At 51.4% G+C, this 20,259-nt stretch overlaps 1 protein-coding gene across 1 annotated transcript in view; it reads left to right on the top strand.

The window, feature by feature from the left end:
* SH3PXD2B (SH3 and PX domains 2B) overlaps nt 1–20,259 on the top strand; it is a 117,831-nt gene that overhangs the window by 84,255 nt on the left and 13,317 nt on the right. Inside the window, exons 7-11 of the mRNA XM_004464767.5 lie at nt 5,330–5,464; nt 9,200–9,304; nt 13,197–13,314; nt 17,370–17,596; nt 19,792–19,841. Coding sequence (XP_004464824.1) covers nt 5,330–5,464; nt 9,200–9,304; nt 13,197–13,314; nt 17,370–17,596; nt 19,792–19,841 — 635 coding nt within the window. The remainder of the gene's footprint in view (nt 1–5,329; nt 5,465–9,199; nt 9,305–13,196; nt 13,315–17,369; nt 17,597–19,791; nt 19,842–20,259) is intronic.

Here is a 20,259-nt window from a genome sequence, read left to right as displayed (position 1 = left end):
AACACAGGAGGTTTCTACTGGGATTTTCTTTTTCCTCATAATAACCTGTCTTGAATTTTTTAAATGATGAGTAACAGGAAAGTAGGATTAACTTTCCAGAAATTCACTAAACTGCCAGTTTTGCTGAGGGTCTAATGAAAGAGAGAATGGTTCAATAAGTAAAAGGTAGAAAAATCAGGAACAAAGATGTTTTTAAAGGACCATCTTTGTTCCTGATTTTTCTACCTTTGATTTCACACTTTCAATTCCTAGAACTTAGCTACCTACAACCATTTTTGGATATTGCGTTATAGAGCTTGGCTGTAATATTACACTCCACCAGTAGGTGTCTCCACCCAACTGGCCTCAAGACTCCTAAGTAGATCAAGTGAATTGGGTTCTTTATTTTAACATCCGTTTTGGTTAGAATGGAGGCAAGGTGCTCTTAGAGGAGCAACTTCTGAAAGTTAAGAAAGCAACTGCATACTCACCTCTGAATTACTTCATGGCAGGGAACTTCAATCTAAAAGTTACTGCCACAGAAGAACAAGAAGGCAATAGAAGAGTCAGACCTGGCCCCAGAGTGAAACTGGGAGGAAGTGCCAGCCCTGAGCCCTGTGCCAGTGCCTGATCTGCTTGTGCCAGCCCAGAATCCCAAACCCTCCTCTCTCCTCTTTTCCTGGCTTCCTGGCTTGCTCACAGCGAGTCCCACGATTCTCTGATTCTGTGACTTCATCATCGTGCCAAGTCCCATTGGCAGACTGGTTAGGAGAGTTGGTGCAGAAAACAGTACTTCAGTCCGTAGGTGGGAGTCCTGAAAATTGTATGTGGTGCAATCCTGGCACACAAATCCTGTGGCAGGATTTGTGGAAACGATTGAACTTTTTGGATGGAGTGACCTGACTTAACTGGGCCCTGACTTAACCAGAGCCTCAGTTCCTCCTTCCAGGCAAGAGGGAGTAGTCCTTGGTTGCCCATAAAGACAGATGCCTGTTGATAACCGTCAGCACTGTGTGCTGCCGAGATGCAGCCTGGAGCCTTGTGTGGGGCAGGAAGGGTTTCTAGAAGTTTCCATATTTTGTTCATTCCTTCCACAATTGTCTGTTGAACGTTCATGCTAGGAGCTGAGTGGACAAGACACACAATTATTCATTCAGTAAACTTTAATTAATCACCTACTGTGTGCCGAGCAGTCTCCTAGGTCTCTAGGGAGTGCAAAATAATTAAAATGTGGGAAATATTCTCACAGACTGGTAGAAAAGATAGATGATTAAACAAATTAAAATGTTATAGGTGCTGCCAGGGAAGGTATTTTAATTTCCCCTTGAGGTAGGAAGGCTGAATTTTAAAATATTCATTCATGCCTTCAAATATTTATTGAGCCCCAGTAAGTTCCATCCATGTTCTAGGCCAGGGATTGGCAAACTTTTTCTGTATAGTGCCAGTTAGTAAATATTTTAGGCTTTGCAGGCCACCTGTGGTGCCTTTTGCATATTCTAATTCTGTTCTGTTTTTACAAACCTTTAAGAAAATAAAAACCATTCTTATGGACCCCTGCCCCCTGCCTCATACAAAAGCAAACGACAGGCCCTTAAAAAAGACTGGTACAGCAGCAAACAAAAGATCGGATCCCTATCCTCTTAGGGCTTACATGCTAAAGCAGAAAAATAGACAGCAAAGAGACAGAGTCTGATGGTAAAAAACAAAACAACAACAAAAAACATGGCAAAAAATAAAACGGGGTCAACCAGTGGGGGGGGGGGCATTTTATCTAGGGCAGCCAGGAAGGTCCCATTGATAAGATGGCATTTGAGCAGGCACCTGAAGCACAGGAAGGAGGAAGCTCTACGGATGCCTGGAGAAGACTGACCCTGGCAGCGGGAATAGCACATGCAACAGCCCTGTGGCAGGAACACGTTCTGCATGATCATAGAATAGCAAGGAGGCTCCCGGCCGCGGCATAGTGATCAGAGGTGCATAGGTGAACTGGGTTTGGCTACAAGCAACAGAAAACCCAAAATAACCAGTATTACACAAGTCAATGCTGGGTCTTCTCAGCTCAAACTCCAAAGGTAGAGGGCTCACAAGTGAGTGCCTGGTGGTAGCAGAGACCCAGGCTTCCTCTGTCTTGCTGCTCTGTCAGGTATCCTGCAGTTAAAAACATAGACTCTTGGGAAGCAGACTTGGCCCAGTGGTTAGGGCGTCCGCCTACCACATGGGAGGTCCGTGGTTCAAACCCCGGGCCTCCTTGACCTGTGTGGAGCTGACCCATGTGCAGTGCTGATGCGTAAGGAGTGCCCTGCCACGCAGGGGTGTCCCCCATGTAGGGGAGCCCCACGCACAAGGAGTGCACCCCGTAAGGAGAGCCGCCCAGCGGGAAGATAAGCACAGCCTGCCCAGGAATGGCGCCGCACACACGGAGAGCTGACACAGCAAGATGATGCAACAAAAAGAGACAGATTCCCGTGCCATTGACAACAATAGAAGCGGACAAAGAAGACACAGCAAATAGACACAGAGAACAGACAACCCGGGTCGGGGAGGAAGGGAAGAGAAAGAAAGAAAGAAAGAAATCTTAAAAAAAAAAAAAAAAATAGGCTCTCGTCGCCAACCTATTAGATTCACCGGGAAAGTGTCCCCAGCTCCTAATAACTGTGACAGGCGGCCAAGAGCCTCCAGAAGGCCAGCGTCCTGTATCCGTTCCTTCACCCGACAGTAACTTTTACGAGCAAAGTGCCAAGTGGCGAAGGAGACAGCCACCTGGTGAAGCTCACTGTCTGGTGGGGGCAGCAGGGACGGGGCAGTGACCAGCTACTGTCAGGCCACTGACAGTGCCCAGGGCTGGCTGGGGGGGTGGGTGGGCTGCCATCCTTGGGCCTGGGAGGGATCAGCCTGCCGCCTGACCTGGGAGGAGGAGGTGAGGAGGAAATGGCTGAGAATGGCAAAGGGAACCCTTGAGAGAGCCAAAGAAAGATGGCGCAGCCTGGTGGCCTCTGGGGGTGGTGATGGAGAGGGGCAGCGAGCACACGCTGGCCACTCTGCCTTCCCTGTCGTTGACCTTTCCTGCCCACCCCACTACCGCGCCCCACCATGCTGGAGAGCTTCGGACCCAGAACGCCCTGCCTTGGTCCCTAATCAGCCGTGTGACCCAAGGCAAGCACTTGGTATCTCTGCACGTCTGTTTTCTTGTCCACGAAGCGGGAACAGCAATACCCATTTCCCAGGTGGTCGGGTTGAGATGGTTTAGGGAGAGTGTGTGCCGTTCGATAGGCATTCACTTGGCACTGCGTCCCTCTCAACTGCTTTTGAACCTCCACCCTCGTTTTGGTTTGCTTCCTCCCCTCTTTCTCTATTCTCTTCGTGCGTTCTCGACCCAGGGTAAAGCGGCAGAGTTCCATGGGACTCTTCTCAACAGCTCAGAGGTCCCCCACATCCCCCCCGTTACCCTCAGCTGGGAAGGGTGAGTGACTGGAACGTGGTCATAGGGCCAGGAAGTAATGACCCTCACCCCGGCTACAAAGCCCTATTCTGTTGCCACACCAAAAAATTCAGACTATATGGTCCTAACAGAGGGCTTTTGTGCTGCTTCTGGATGTGAGAGGCTGGAGTGCAGGGTGTGCTGGCAAATGTTTAACAGCCAGCTCCAGCAGGGGGTGATGGCGTAAGCTGCAGCATTTGCCAGTAATTTCCATGGTGTATATGTTATGTGTTCCGTTGTATAAACATCACCATGGCCAACTTTAGGCTATCAAGGATGTTGCCTGGTACAGAGTTGGGGAGAAGGGTGCAAAACATGCTCGGTGTGAGCTGACTTGCCTGCACCACTCTGCTGGGCGTATTTTGGGCACCACCTGACATTAGGAGCCACAGGGCCCTGGTTTTCTGAAAGCCCTGATTTCAAAGTATTCCCTCCTACTGTTTCCATAAACCACAGAATATATCCCAGAAATCCCAGGCTGTCCACTTGCCCTTGGAGTCTCTGAACTCGTATGTCCCTGTGGTTTAACCCACCCATATTCAGCGATACCGCCTTCATTTATTTCTCAGGTATGTCTTAGTGCTTAACCAGGCTGCACAACTCCAGGGGGCACCCTTCTCCTGCATCCTGTGGATGCAGCATCTCCTGGAGCACCTGTCCACTCCATTCTCTTCCTCCGGCCACTGCCCTGGGTCAAGGCCACCACCAGCCCTTGCCCCACAATTCCACAACCTCCATCTGCTCTCCTTTTCTCTCGGCCTCTGATCCATCCTCCATATGGTGGCCAGAATTACCTTTTTGAAGATATGAGTCAGATCTCATCATTCCCTTCTTAAAACCCCTAAATGGCTTTCCACTTCAGGGTTAAAAAATAACCAGTCTTCTTACCTCGGCCCAGAAGCCCTTGGTGACCCCTGCCTACCTGTGTGACAGCATGCAGTACCACTCTCCTTGCCCACTGGGCTTCAGCCACCCTGCTCTCCGGCCAGTCCCCAGAAGGCTCCCAGCTTTTGCCCATCTCAGGGTCTGTTTACACTGTTCTCTCCCCATCCTCGTGGCTCCTTCTCATCTCTCAGGTTTCTGATTTATCTCACATCCTTAGATAGGACTTGCTGACCACTCCATTTACTATAGCACCCTCTTCCGCATCATTCTCTCACCTGGAGTCCTGGGTGCTTCTGTCAGCACATCTATTGCAAACTAATACTTATATAATTATAATACTTATTAACTATATGTACTGTTTATGGATCTGTCTCTCTGGCTAGATTAAAATTCTTAAGACTGGAAATCATATCTGTTTCATTCACTTTTGTACCCCCACCACCTAATAGTGTCTGGAACATCACTGGTGACTTCATAAATTAATAAATGAGTGATTGTGGATGGATGGTAGATAGATAAATGGTTGAAAGGATGATGGTTGGATAGCTGTTTAATTGGATGGGAGATGGATGAATGGATGGATGGTTGGATGGGTGATGGATGGATGGATGCCTGTTTGGTTAGATGGATGATAGCTGAATGAATGGGTGGATGCATGGATAGTGGCAGATGGATAGATGGATATGAATGAAAGGGCTTAACTAGGCTGCCAACTTCTTAAGGGCAGGTATCATATCTTACTCAACTCTGAACTCCAGTGCCTAGCACAGAGCCTGCACAAAATAGGTACTTGGTAACTATTTGATGGTTGAAGGAGCAAATGAATCAAAGAATAAGTGGATGAGCTGGCCCTGGATATGAGTCCTATTATGGCTTCCTTCTATATGTGGAGTGTCTTTGACACACCCTGGTCAAGGACTCCTTGTTCCTGCTTCATGCATGACCTGGTGGCCAGATGTGATGTCTGATAGCGTTTCCTGTTTACAGGGGGAGACCTGACTTCAGTGGACCCCATGGTCCTGGAGCAGTATGTGGTGGTGGCCAACTACCAGAAGCAGGAGAGCTCGGAGATCAGCCTCAGCGTGGGGCAGGTGGTGGACATCATCGAGAAGAATGAGTCAGGTAGGGACCTAGACCACCTGTCTTCCCGCCTTCCTTAGAAACTGCAGTAATGAAATCAAGCTGGCCACATGGTCCCACTGATGTAGCAGATAGCCTCATAGAAAGCTGATTACAGTGTCCCATGAGATGACAAGTCACCAACATCCTGTTGGGTCAGAACATGCTGATCTGTTCTCAGGTTGACATTTCATGAATGCTTCTTCTGGTTTTAAAGGAATTGGAGACGTGGAGTTGAGAGTCCCATAGGAAATTTGCTTCCTGTTGATTTGCTTCATCAGCAGTAGGCTCTGGTGAGACATACACACTGCCCACCTCCCCAGTCCACTTACCCATGACTGAGACCACAGATTATATGCACTGGCTGAGTATGAGATGGAGAGTGGAATGGCCAAGACCTTTACCCTGGGTTTAAATCTAAACTCCTTCATTTAGGAGTACCCACATTGCTCTTTCTCTGACCATCAATTTGCTCATCTGCAAATTGAAGAAAATGTCATCTCCAAAGAACTGACGTGAGGACGAAATGAGATCATAATGTACAGTGCCTAAATCTGTGCTTGGCGTGTGGGAGGTGCTCAAAAAATGTGGGATTCTTCCCCTTTGCCATCCTTAGTTACAGAGCACCCAGTGAGCCCCAGTTGAAGGCAAAGAGCGGGGATTGGGGAAGAACCCAAAGAACTAGAAGCTCCTCTCCAGGGAAAAGTGGCATAAACCCCCTGAGTCTGTGTGGCTAAAATATGACATTAACTAAAAATGTCATTAGCTGGTCAACCTCTGAGATACCCCAATGGGTATTTTAGTTTCCTGGCTGTTAAAAGAGTAATTAACGGGTGTTTTAGTTTTCTGGCTGCTAAAACAAATACCACATATCTTAATTTGCCAAAGGGATACCAATGCAAAGTTATCAGAAATGGGTTGGTTTTTATAATGGGAAGTTTAGTCAGAGTCACTCTTAAAGTTCCAAAGCCATGAAATGCCCAAATCAAGGCACCAGCAGAGATGCTTTCTCACTAATATCAGCTACTAGTGATCCTGGGGTCCTGCCACATGGCGAAGCAAGATGGCTGCCGATCTCTGCCAAGGTCCCTGTCTTTCCCTCCAGAATCTTCCATCTCCTGGAGCTCAGTTGTGGGCAACCAGGCATAGGGCTGGTCTCTTTCCAGGCCTCCTTTCTCAGTCTCAACTGCTCTACTTTCTTCCTGAGTTCAGCTGCGAGCTCTTGGGCATATGGCAGGGCTGGTCTCCTCAGCAGCCTTGAGCTGCTCCATTGGCCCAGTCTCTTGGGGCCTTTGTGCTTAAGCTTTGGCTGCTGGCAATCCTCAAAGTCCTCTCTCACATGGCAGGATCAAAAACAACAGCTTCCTTTTTCTCTGTGTGTCTCTCTCTGTGTCTCCCTTTATATAAGACCCAGGGAGAGGGCAGAGACTCAACCTGAGTCATGCCTCACTGATAAAGTCCAATCAAAGCAATCTATTCAAGTAATCTAAAGTGACTCTAATGCACTCAAAGGGTACCACACCTATAGGAATAGATTAGTCTTTTTTGGGGATTCACCAAATTCAAACTGTCACTCCATACAATGGGTTGGCTTAACAACAGGAATTTATTGGCCCACAGTTTCAGAGGCTAAAAGACTTACTTCCTCCTGGGGTCAGTATCTTCTGCTTGGCCATCAGTCTTTGGAGTTCTTTGGTTTTTCTCTCACATGGCATTGTCTCTTCTCCCTTCTGGATCCCTTAACTTCCAGCTTCTGGCTGCTCCCTGTGGCTTCTCCTTCTGTGTCCAATTTCCTTTGCACAGAAGGATTTCAGCTGTATTGGATTCAGGCCCACCCCCATTCATTTTGGGTAGAACTTAACTAATAGCATCTTCAAAGGTCCTGTTTAAAAATGGATCAGGGGTTGGGACCTGAACATGCCTTTTGTGGGGGACATGAGTCAGTCCCCAACAAGGGGTCCTGGGGGAAAGACTGTTCCCAGCATCTTCTGGATCATGTTACCGTTAGTCAAGTGACTGAGACCAACATTAGCCAACCAACACTCCTTATTTCTCAATATAGGAATTAGCCCTGCCTCACAGACTCCAATGACTCAGTCGCTTGCCCCAGATCTCACAGCAGGGTACAGAGCTGGAATTCTAAACCAATTCCAGCTGGGCCTTAGCCCCTGTGCTAAATGCATGGTGTAGCTAGGATGTGCCACGAGGACACAAAGGGAGCACTAGTTCTTCTGGGCTGGAGACACCAGCTTGAGTGAAGCCAGCAAGAATGGGTTGCTGGAAAGAAGAGTCAGGATAGGGTGTTGGAGTGAAGACTAGTATGTCTAGCAGATAGCATTTAAAAAAAAAAACTGCAGGTGGTCAAATCCTCAAGTGGCCAACAAATGGGACACATTTAATTTTATAGTTTAGTTCCTCAAGTAACCTATGAACACATGCTTCTTAAAACATTGGTGATAAAGCTGAAATCAGTTTTATCCATCAACTTTCACCCTAGCCCCATTTCCCGACCCCCCATAACCTTTCTGTCAGTTTGGCATGAACGCTTCATTCTCTCTCACGCACGCACAGGGTTCAAGTCATCGTAATGTGGTTGGGAGCATCTGGTCGAGTAAAACAGAAGGGGGCTTCTACTTCAGGACACTCAAGCACAAAGACCCCTCTGTATGACCCGGAAGCTTCCTGAGGAGTCTCTGCTCCTGCAGACCCTCCAGGGTTTGAATGTGTGTGATCGTGGGGGGCAGGTGTCGTCTCCCCATTTATATTGTGGAGAGCCAGTTGGGTCCTGTATCAGTCTCCTCTTGCTGCTGTAACAAATTACCAAATTCAGCAGCTTAAAAAAAACGCTTATTTATTATCTTACAGTTCTACAGATCAGAAGCCTAATGCAGACCTCACCAGGCTTGAACCAGGGTGTTGGCAGGGTTTCCATTCTGTAGAGTCCATTTCCTTGTCCCTTCCGGCTTCTAGAGAGCACCCACCTTCCTCGGCTCGTGGCGCCTTCTTCCATTGTCCTATATCCCAATGACTCTGATTCCTCTTCTGCCTCCCTCTTCCATTTTCAAGGACCCTTGCGATTCCACTGGGCCCATCCACATACTCCAGTATAATTACTCTATTTTGAGGTCAGCTGGTGAGCAACCTAAATTCCATTCATTACCTTAATTCCTCTTTGCCATGTAACTTAGCACAGTCACGTGTTCCAGGGATTAGTGTGTGGACGTCTTTGGGGAACTGTTTTTCTGCCTACCTGTGCCAGCTCTTTTGTTTTGTTTTGTTTTGTTTTGTTTTGTTTTGTTTCGTTTTGTTTTGTTTGAGAGCTGAATAAAAGGCCTCAGAGGCACTTAGACATCTGCAGCCAGATTGACCTGCATGAGCTTGCCCAAGCCTATTCACCTCTTTGAGCCTCAGTTTCCTCATCTGTGCAATGGGAATGGACGAGGTGGAGCTTAAATAAGATAACGCACTGCACTCCTCCATGACTGCAACTCCATTTTTTCCTCTCATCATTTAGGATGCCCTTCTCTCTCCCGTCTCGGCTCGCCAGATCTTCCTAGTAGCCTGTCTCTAGCAGTTAGCAGTCAGCTAACTCTGGTAGTTGTGTTCTCTTAGCAAAGTGGTGACTCTCTCGTCTTACCCTGAGCATTGACTGACACAGTGGCTGACTCTTACCATATTCTGACCCCCAGCGCCCCACCCTCACCCAGCTAACATCCGTCTGCGCTCTGGTCTTCCCAGGTTGGTGGTTCGTCAGCACTGCTGAAGAGCAAGGCTGGGTGCCCGCGACCTGTCTCGAAGGGCAGGATGGTGTGCAGGATGAATTTTCCCTCCAGCCTGAAGAAGGTAGGGAGGAGCTTGAGCTTCCGGCTGCTGGGGAAACCTGTGCCAGCCATCGCCCATCCCGGGCTGCCTCCGCCGCAGGAACTCGCTGGCACGGGCGGCAGGGACGGTGGACAGGCAGCCGGGCCGCGGGATCGGGGCTGTCTTAGGGACCGTGGGTGGACGACCCAGGTGAGCCTGGCCAGAGCCGGGGCCTGGCACCTTCTTGCGCCCTCGGGAGGGCCCCAGCCTGCTGCTGTCGACACCTCCCTGTTCTTCCCTAGAGTCATTCTGGCAGCCAAGATGCTGGAGTTGCTCCCGGCTCACTTGCAAGACATTTGAACTTCTCGGTTTCAAGACCTCTGCTCTCTCTGTTGGTTTAAATGGCCCGGACGATGTGTCCCGGATGAGGGCTGGCCCACTCCACCACCCCACCACCCACGCGCACACACTCTGCCCCACATCCTGTTCCCAGCGAGCCCTTGCCTGCAGGTGTCCTGCATGGTGATTCCTGCCAGGCCAGAAATACTAAGGCCCGAGCAACTCCCTTTCCCCTTAGAAGCGTTCCTAAATGACCAGAGGGATTTTGGAGCCGGGCAGACCTGGATTTGAAACCCAGCTGGACCACTTACTTGCCGAGCGATCTTGAGCCTGTCACTTAGCCTCATTAAGCCCCAGCCACCTCTTCTGAAAAATTGAACCGATGCTATCGACATCATCGGATTTTTGTTATAATTGCAGAGACTCCACATGCAACACATTCAGCAAATAGCCAGAAACAGTTATTATCGTATCAGCTAGATATTACCTAGGGTTGAATTGTTGTGGGTTTTTGGGGGGTTTTTGTTGGCTGTTTTGAAAATGCACAAAACCACTGTAAGGATATACTTGTCAGAAAAGGGGGTGAGGAGAAGGGGAGTAGGTCCACACTCAAAGGTTAGCAAAACAATTGATCGTGGTTTGGCATTTTGCTTTTTATTTTATTTTGGGTTTTTTATTTTGTTTTGTTTTGTTTTTGCTTTTAGTTTTATTAGTGCCCACACCCTTCAAAGGGAAAGGTCTGTTGGTTTGCTCTGTGTTTGTGGGACCCACCAGACCCAAGAGGCCAAGCTAGCACTGGGGTACGGGAAGAGTCATCTCAGACTGAGGGGCTGTGGTGTTCTGCGTGGAGAATATTAGCTCCTTAGGCATTTAACAAGGCTCCCCAAGGGGATCCCTCGGTAAGGGCGTAGTTGTTAGCCCATTTAGCAGGTGAGGAATCAGGCTTAGAAAGGTAGAGACTTGTCCTCGGTCCCACAGCCAGAAGGCAAGAGAGAGGCCAGATTTCCCTAAAGGTTTGTCGTTTGCTTCCCCCTCCCCTATTTATAATGATGCCAGGAGTAGAATTATGCCTCTGCTCTCAAGTTCAAGGTTAATGCTTGGGAGCTTGGCCCTTCTGAGACACCTGGGGCTTGGAAGAGACTTGGAAGTCATGGACTCCTAAGTGCAAGCATGTCCCTGGTGCCCCCCTGCCTTGAGTCACGAAGTTCTCTCTCCTCACCTCTGCTTTCTGCCCTTGCCCTCACATGCTGCCATCCAGTCTCGTGGAGGTACGGGTCTTTGCCCTGGCCCATGGGCCGCCGCCGGACTCTGGGGGACTTGTATGCCATCAGCTGGCGTCCAGGTGCCTGCTCAGGGTTTTCTTCCCCGTGGGTGTTCGGAGCTGGGTCTCTGCACCAGCATGAGCCTCCCTGCCCTGGACCTGCCCTGCCTGCTGCATGCGAGATACACTGTGCTTGTTTGTCCTGTGTATATGTTGGCATGTGGGTCTGGGAGGAGGGTCCCTGGGGTATTATTTCTTGGCCCTTGGGGCTTTAAAGTCCCCCAAGTTAAAAAAATATTGCCTGGGGTATCTGTGGTGCGGAGCCAGGGCCCTGTTCCTTTCGTCAGGCACTTTGGGGTTGCAAGGGAAAGAAACCCATATCAAACTGACTTCACCAAAAAAGGGAAGCCTCACCAAAAAGGTCCAGGGTAGGGCCAGCTTCAGGCATGGCTGGATCCAGGAACTTGGAAATGTTATCCAACTTAGGACTCACTCTTGCCACTTTTCTGCTCTGTTCTCCACTCTTGCTGACATTCTCTGCAGCCTCTCTCTCCTCATGGTGACAGTAGTTCTGGACACCTTTCAGGAACCCCACCGAAGAGTGCTTTTCCTCCAACACAAGTCCCATGACTGGTTACACTTGGATCCACTTGGGTCACACGCCATCCCTGAATCAATATGGTGGCCAGCCCAGGGTCCTCCACCCGCCCCCTCCCTCCAGGAGCTGGTGAGATCAGCCTCACCCAAACCACGTGGCCTGAGGGTGGTCGTGCCACCAGAGGGAGGACAGAGGGATGCTAGCAGGCAGGCAGCAGGCGTACACCATGCAGTTCACAAGGTCCCTTGGAGCCCAAAGAGGGCCTCTGGGTGCTGACAATCCCCCCAAATGGTGCAGCCAGAGGGCACGGGTCCCCAGGAGTCCCATGCCCCTAGAACTTGACCTTCACTTAGACTAGGACCCGGGCCATGCCCCTTCCAGCATCTGTGGGGTTGAGTCTTCTCCTCCGCCCCTCGCAGCACCCCCACCCCACCTCCAGCTTCCTTGGAGGAGGGGAGCCACTGACTGCCGAACACAGGATGTGTGCAACTTGAGTCAGCTCGGCCCCCACGGGCGGTCAGCAGACTGCATCAATCAGTCAATAAGCGCCCTGTGGGTTCTCCTCCTCCCTCCGCCTCAGCTGAGCAAGCCACAGAGAGCCTGTGGTGTTCTCCCAAAGCCATGGTGTCAGCATCCCCGTGCTAACCGTGGGCACCAGCCCGCAGCGGGCTCTCACCCCCCGGGGGCCGGAGTGTAATCAAACCAGGAAGGCCCCCTCCCCTCCTTGCCAGGCTCCCCTGGGACACAGATCCATTTCCTGGGTCTGAGCAGCCACAGCCACCCTGTTGGGGGTAGGAACTGTTCGCTTGCTCTCTGGAGCCCTTTGACAATGAACATGACCCTCGCAGCTGAGCCCGGGCCCTTCGGGGGGCTGCTGGGGAAGGGACACCGCTGGGGACAGCTCCCTGGGAGGAGAATCTCGAGATAGTCCCACGGCTTCTGGGGTGGAGGAGAGGCACCCAAGTAGCATTCATAAAAACTGCAGCTTCAAGCATAGTTCGATTCAGGGGCTTGGAAGTAATTAATGAAACATGAAGCTCAGTTTCCAGCTAGCTCATGAAAATTGCTAGCCGTCTCCTCCTTGGTAGTGGTTTCAGCCTCAAAGCAACCTCAGCTCGTCCCTGAGCTGCCCACCAGTGAGAACTGGGGAGCAGCGCCGGGAGGGTTTAAGGCCCTCTGGCTGGAGCAGGGTGGCTCCTGCCAGGCCTTCGAGACTCACTCGTTTGCTTAATGTTGGCTGATTCTCAACTATTTGCCAACCATTCCAAACACCATGCTGGTTCTGGAGATAGAGGAACACACAGGACAGACACAAATCCCTGCCTGCGGGAAATTCGTAGTCTAGCAGGGGACATAGACATGAACATAATGAGTAGGGAAGTTATATGGTGTGTTAGTGGTGACTCCTGGTATAGGGGGGCAATAAACCAGGGTAAGGGGGATGAGGCTGTCTGGGGTTGGAGGGTCACAAAAGATGGTCAGGGCAAGTTATCCTTTCAGCACAGATTTGAGGAAGGTGAGAATGAATGCGGGAAGCCGAGCAATTTCACAGGGATGGGACCCGTCCTCTGCCCCATGCCCTGTAGCCGCGTGAACAGTCATCCGGGGTTCAGTGGAGTCTGGCGGGTGTGCAGCAGTCTCTGGAGGAACGCTCCCCTCTGGTGGCCAAGGGCATCTCGTGCCCCCAAGGCCAGAGTAGTCCTTTTGTTAACCCAGCCCCCCTTTGTTTCCCTCAGAGGAGAAGTACACAGTCATCTACCCGTACACGGCCCGCGACCAGGATGAAATGAACCTGGAGAAAGGGGCCATGGTGGAGGTCATCCAGAAGAACCTAGAAGGCTGGTGGAAGATCAGGTACCGCCTCTGCCTCGCGCTGCAGCTGGGTCGGTTTCGGGTCACATGGGCTCCAGCTTTCCAGAGGTCTGTAAATGGTTGCAGATGGGGTAAGCTACAAAAGGACACTTCTGTGGCCTTTGGCTTCCCTCCCTACCCATATCCTTCCCTAAAAGTCCATAATAAGCAAAACCTTCTGCAAACACCCTGAATCACAGATAGCGGTGACCCTGTTAAGCAAGCTGGGCTCCGCCTCCAGATGTTTCTCGTAACGAGTAACTGGAAGCGTGGCGCTGCCCTGCCTGTGCGTGGTTTCCCTCTCCAGCCCCACTCTGAGTTGAATAGGATGCACCCACACCACGTCACCTGTGACTCATCCCGGGGCTGGTCATGTGCCTTCATCTCTCAGAATCCAACAGTCAAAGCAGGAGACCTGCACTTTCCAGCACTTTTTTTTATTTCTCTCCCCTTCCCCACCCCCACCCCCCATTGTCTGCTTTCTGTGTCCATTTGCTGTGTGTTCTTCCGTGTCCACTTGTATTTTTCTCAGCGGCACGGGGAATCCATGTCTCTCTTGGTTACGTCATCTTGCCGCGTTAGCTCTCGGTGTGTGCGGTGCCACTCCTGGGCAGGCTGCGCTTTTTTCGCTCCGGGCAGTTCTCCTTATGGGGCACACTCCTTGCACATGGGGCTCCCCTACAGGGGGGACACCCCTGTATGGCACGGCACTCCTTGCACACATCAGCACTGCGTGTGGGCCAGCTCATTACATGGGTCAAGAGGCCCTGGTTTGAACCCGGAACCTCCCATGTGGTAGGTGGACGCTCTATCTGTCGAGCCAAATTCGCTTCCCTTCCAACACTTTTTAACGGCTCCTTCACCTGTATATTAAATCAGAACCTCACGGACTGTTGAGGTGACCACTGCATCCTGGTTTGCCTGGCTCTTTCCCAGTGGTAGCAGTGGTCTCCATATTAGGCAGGCTGTGACAGCAGGAAATTAAGAGTGAAAGAGGAAACCTGAGGTCGCTGCAGTGTAGCATCTGCCGCTGTGATATGTGTAGCGCAGCGTGAGGCCACTCACATGGCCTTGAGCATGGGGCACTTCATTCGCTCTTTCAATTATTCATTCAACACAGTCACGTGGGGCTAACCATGTGGCATTTCATTCATTCTTTCATTCAACAAACACACCGTAAATCTCTTGAGCCAAGCCCTCTTCTGGGAGCTAGGAAGTCAGCAGTGACTCCACAGCAGCAAATACAGTAGAGAGACGCATTGGCAGGACACCCTTGGGCACAGAAGAGGGGCTCCCCAGCCTGGGGGTCAGGAATTCTTGAGGGAGGGGACCTCAGAACCGAGATTTGAAGAAGAAGGAATGATGATAATGGTAGCTAACATATATTGATAACATATATTGAGGGCAGATGTTATCTTGCTGCTACATAACAGATCATCCCAACATCTTGGTGGCTTAAGACTACAAACATTTGTCTCCCAGCGTCTGTGGGTCTAGAATTCGGGCATGCCTTTCTTGGGCGGGGACCTCCTCTCAGGAGTTGCAGCCAGGGTGTCCGCAGGGCTGCAGGCATCTGAAGGAAGGCTTGCCCGGGCCGGAATAGCCACTTCCAGGGTGGCTCATTCACAGGGTCTCGGCTCCTCAGCAGGTGGGCTTCTCCCAGGGGGTACGCACGTCCTCATGCCGTGGTGGCCAGCGGCCCCCCAGAGCAGGTGATCCAAGAGCACAAGCGAGCCAGGAAGCCGCAGCGCCTCTTCTGACCAGAGTTACACACCAGCACTTCTGCTTCGCTCCAAGCCTCTGAACAGAATTAGGCTGCACCTTGTGAAGGGAAGAATACCAAGCAATCTGTGGGCATTTAAAAACCACCGGCAGAGTGAGTGCCTTGAACCAACTCTCAGTCCTCACATTCCGTGAGGTTGGTACCATTCTTCATTTGACAGATGAGGAAACTGAGGCACAGAGTGACCGAATTTTCCCACAGTCACCCAGGAAGGGGTGCTGCCGGCACAGAAGCCTGGGCAGCCCGGCCCCACCACTGTCATTCGTGGAGAGGCACTTGGTCAACTGGTGGCGTTCTGTAGACCTCCATGGCTTCCTTTTCCTCTTTCTCGCTGCCTCTTTTCTTTGTGAACTCCCTCGGTTTCTGTTCCCTGCCTCTGCTGCAGAATGTCCCACCCCGTTTTGTCCCCGGCAGGTCAGAGCTGCTAAACGAGCTCAGTCACTTGAACTCCAGGTTCCTCAGCCGTGGCAGAAGTTGCTTCCCAGGGTGGCTGCCAAGACTGGGGTTCCTGCAGCTCTTCTGGGGACAGGCACTGCGGCGGGGAACTGGAAAGCCGAGCCCCGTGGGGCCGGAGGCTTCTGGACTCGCCAGGCTCCCAGGGCCCATCTCTCTAGAGCCTTGAATAGTGTTTGTCGTCACGCTACCCGGCTGAGTTTTCAAGGCTGCCCTTCCCTTATAGCCTCTTCTTAAAATGGTACAACTGTCCCCCAAAAGTGAAGGGTAGTGCCGCTGAGTACCTGCCATGCCAGGTATTTCACATAAATGGTCTCTTTTCACTCCTTCCACAAGCCCATGTGGTAGGTGTTGTTACTGCCCTTTTACAGATGAGAAGCAGAATGGCTGGTCCACAATCCCCCAGCTAGAAACTGACAGTCAGGATTTGAACCCACACCTTTCTCACCCCAAAGCCCCACACTTCCCATTGCATATGTCTGCTCTGTGCAATTAACTGTCTCATACTGAAAGTGTGGATTGTATGCAGCCTGACACTTTCCAATTAGGACAAGATTTATTCCTTCCCAGTGGGAACTTTACAATGGATAGACCAAACCCTGTAGATACCTACCTTCTAAGCTTCTAAGTGTAAAGGACCCAGTTTTCACTGAAACACAGTGTTGATTCATTCTCGACAAGAGATTTGGCCCTCCCTTACATCATCTCTAGGCAATTGGGCTGTTTTGACTTTCCTCGAAGGTGTGGGCACCTGTTTTGGGGGTCCCCCAGTGCAGTGCTGATAAATGTTTAACAAGCAGCTCCTGGGAAGGAGGGGGATGCTCCGATTTGCAGCACTGGCCAATCTCCACGGTGTAAATACTCCCACTGCAGTCAGTTTCGAGGGATGTCGGTGAGCCTAGAGTTGGGAAGAGCCGGGCACCGCTGGTTCTCACGAGCTGGCGCTCACGATCCCTCTGGACCCTGCTCTTAAAACAGTTCTGTCACCATGAGAATGCGGTGAGCAATTGCCCTCCCTTTGGGGGGCAGTAAGCCAGTGCACCAGGGGCTCAGCAGCCCAGAGATTGCAGTTACCCCTGCCTCACAGGGTGCAAGAGCTGCCACGCGTGGGACAGGACTGGCAGGGTAATTGCCTGGGAAGTGTCAGGTGTCGTCATTGTTAGAATCATCACCACAGTGGCTATTAGGGCATGATGACAGTTTACAGCCATTGCTCTGTGCTGGGTCATTGACTGTGTGTCCACGTTTTCTTTTATTTCTTCATTCCACTCTGGCACAGAAGCCCTTGCCATACCGAGATGAATGAGCCACAGTCCCTGACCCGGGGATTCAGGTTCAGGCTGGGAAAACAGAAGGGCCCCAGCCACGCGCCATCGGGGTTACAGCCGCTGGGCGGGGGTATGAGCAGGAGAGAGTGGGGGCACCCTGGAGGAAGGGGTTCGTTCTCTGTGCACATCAGAGAAGGAAAGACGTTGAGCAGAGCCAGAAAAGAGAAGCAGGTGTTCACCGGGGAGGAGACGGGGAAGGGGCTTGCCAGGCAGAAGAGTCACCAAGAGCAGGGGCATGGAGGGGAGAAAGACCGCGGGGCATCTGGGAATCTGGGGGCATGTGAGTGGGTGGGATGTGGGTTGTATGAGAGACGAGGCGGGGGCATCGCGGGGGTCAGGTTGGAAGCCACCTGGAGCCCAGCTGAGGGCTTTGCAGCCCGTCATTCCTCTCCTCCGGTCCTCAGTCGTGATTTGCAGTGGAACTGTGGCCCCTTACCCTGGGCCTGGCCCCGCTTGACCAGCGTCCTCCCTCTTCCTGCCCCTCCTCCACCCAGGCACCAGGGCAAAGAGGGCTGGGCCCCAGCCTCCTACCTGAAGAAGAGCAGCGGGGAGCCCTTACCCCCAAAGCCAGTTCCGGGCTCGTCCACCCACTCGGGTGCCCTTGACCTGGATGGCACTTTCCGGCAGCAGAACGCAGCAGGCAGAGAGAAGGAGCTGCTCAACAACCAGAGGGACAGCCGGTTCGAAGGCCGCCCGGTCCCCGACGGCGACGTTAAGCAGAGTGAGTGACGCCCGCCCAGGCTCCTGGTGGCCAGGGGTCCACTGTGTCCCGAGCTTGGTGCTCAGAGCTGCTTGCCTGTGGCTCGTCCTCACTACAGTCCTGCTGCCCACCTATCCCGTAGACAAGGAAACAGGCTCAGGAACCCGGGCAGCTTGTTCAAGGAAAACCTGAGTCAAGAGGCTAACACCTCATTTCAAGCACGTGTTTTTGCCACTACATCGTGACGATCACGGTTGCTACCATTTTTTCAAGCACCTTCTATGCACAGGAACCTTATAGTTCAATTTTAGTGTCATTGACTCCGCGTACCAACCTTCCGAGGGACTTAGTGTGTTCGTTGCACGAGATAGAGAGATGAAGTGATTCGCCCAGGGCCACCCAGCTAGTAAACGGCAGAGCCAGGACTTGAACCCAGGCCTTTCTGGTCCAGAGCCTGTGCTCTCTCTGCTTCACTGCATCTTCGGATTTCTGAGCCAGAGGTATAGAAGGTTGACCATGTGTTGGGCTTATTCTTACAGTAGTACCTTCCCCATCCTGCTTTTCAAAGCATGATTTACCATTTCTTGTTCCCAACACCTGAGAGTGGGATTTATTACTGACTTCTTTATGACCAAGACTCCAGCCTTCAGCCACAGTGCCCAAGACCCCGTGCTTGTCTTCAGGACAAAGGGAATCCCTATTTTGGGAAAGGACTTCCAGCTCCTTGCAAGGATGAGGTCACTTGCCCCTGGCTGAAGTTCTCCCAGCTGTTTTTGCCAAGTGGCTCTTAGAAGTCAGTGAACTCAGTGAGTCAACCGTGGCTCATAGTCTCTGTTTAGCTGCCTTTAGAAACACTGACCCTGTTTTCTCTCATGCCACGGCAGGGGTTTCAGCCAGCCCTGAGTTCCTGTGAATCTAATCTGTCATGGCTAAGAGCTTAGGAGGATTCCCAATAAGGTATAGGAGCAGAAGAAAATCTGAACCCTCATGTCTTCATTAGGGTATAGGTTCAGATGCTATAGTAAAGGATAGACACACACACATACCCAGTAACAGTGTGTTACTCATTTAGATGTTTATTTATTTCTCATGAAACACTCTAGGTATGTGTCCAAGGCTGATATGATAACGCCATGTGTTCAGAAGGAATGTTACAGTGTCTGTCTTGCTACCCTGCCATCCCTAGAGTGTCGCCCTCATCCACCTGGTGTCCAGGATGACTCGCCATTATCCCAACTGATAAAAAGGAGCAGGGCAGAGGAAGTGAAGGTCACAACTCAGAAACTCTACACTTTTCACTTTCATATCCCATTGGCCAACACTTACTCACATGGCGATACTAGCTGCAAGGGAGTCTGGAAGTGTAGTCTTTCTTATATGCAGCGAAGCATCCAACCAAACCTCTGCTGCTATTTATTCTATTAGAAGACAAGGAAAATAGAAACACAGGGATTGGCAGTCTCCTCCACATCCCAACCACCAAGCTAGCCCTCTGTGTGGACACACGTGCTGAACCAGCTCTGCCCACCACAGGGTGCTCTGCCTTTAGCTAAAAGCCTAGGACCGCTACAGAGTCATCCTCCTCCTGCCCCTGGAACCCAGAGCTCGGGCAGCCCATCTCCAGAGTGAAAACCCCTGAACTCATCCGCCCAAGAGTTTTGTTTCTGTTTGTCTTGTCAAATTTGGGTTTGTCGTAGAGTGCAAAACCAGGGGCAGCGACACTTACTGTGCCAAGAGCTCCGCAAGGGTTGTTTGCTTTCACCTTCTCTAGGCCCCTGGCACGCACGCATTGCCCCCGTTTCACAGGTGACGGCCTTGTGGGTCAAAGATTCAAAGAACGTGCCCAAAACCGGAGCCAGCCAGCCTCAGAGCTGGGGCTGGAATGCACATCTATGTTATTCTTCAGCCTAGGCTTTTTGCCATTCCTGGAAAGTTTTCCATCGTTCCAGGACTCGGCATCATCCCCTTTCGTTCCTGCAAGAAATAGACTGTGATTTGAGAAAAAGCTGTGTTGAGAGAGCCCCGAGCCCAGCACAAGCAGCTCCTTCTCCCGCGGGCTCTTCTCCAGGGAGGGGGTGGCAGCCTCACGCTAACTCCCACGCAGAGCTTCACGACTCGTCTTCCGCGGGAGAGAATAGATCTTTCCCGGTGTCTGCCTTGGGAATTGTATCTGCAAACTCTGCACACGTGTGAAATAAGGCCTCGTTTCTCCATAGGGTCACCACGGATGAGGCAGAGACCCCCTCCTCGCCGGGATATGACCATAGTAAGTAGACCCTTGTCCCTGGAGAGCCAGCTGGATGTCCAGTGGCCCTTAACCAAAGACGTTCTCTTGCCTTGTGAAGCAGGCTGTATGCCTGCCAGTCCTGCTGACAAAGCCTGAGGTCCGTGGAGGCTAGACAGGGCTCTGTGGCTCCAGAGGCTGTGTATGACAATTAGGCCTCGGAAAGTGCTCTCTGCTTCCTGTGTCCACTTCTCTGCCTTAGATCAGACTTCTCACATCAGACAGTTTGAGGCCCATGCCTGGACAAGGCACAAACACCATTTGTGGTACTGCCTTCTGATATCCTTTCGTACTCCAGTTTTCTCTTTCTTGAGCCTCCCCCCTCCCCCTTTTTTTTTTTGAGGTACGGGGACTGGGGATTGAACCTGGGACCTCATGTTTGGGAAGCCAGTGCTCAGCC

This window comes from Dasypus novemcinctus, chromosome 2 (genome assembly GCF_030445035.2).
Source record: "Dasypus novemcinctus isolate mDasNov1 chromosome 2, mDasNov1.1.hap2, whole genome shotgun sequence".
NCBI lineage: Eukaryota > Metazoa > Chordata > Mammalia > Cingulata > Dasypodidae > Dasypus > Dasypus novemcinctus.
Note: the sequence above shows the minus strand (reverse complement) of the source record. Positions and strands in the feature narration are given on the sequence as shown.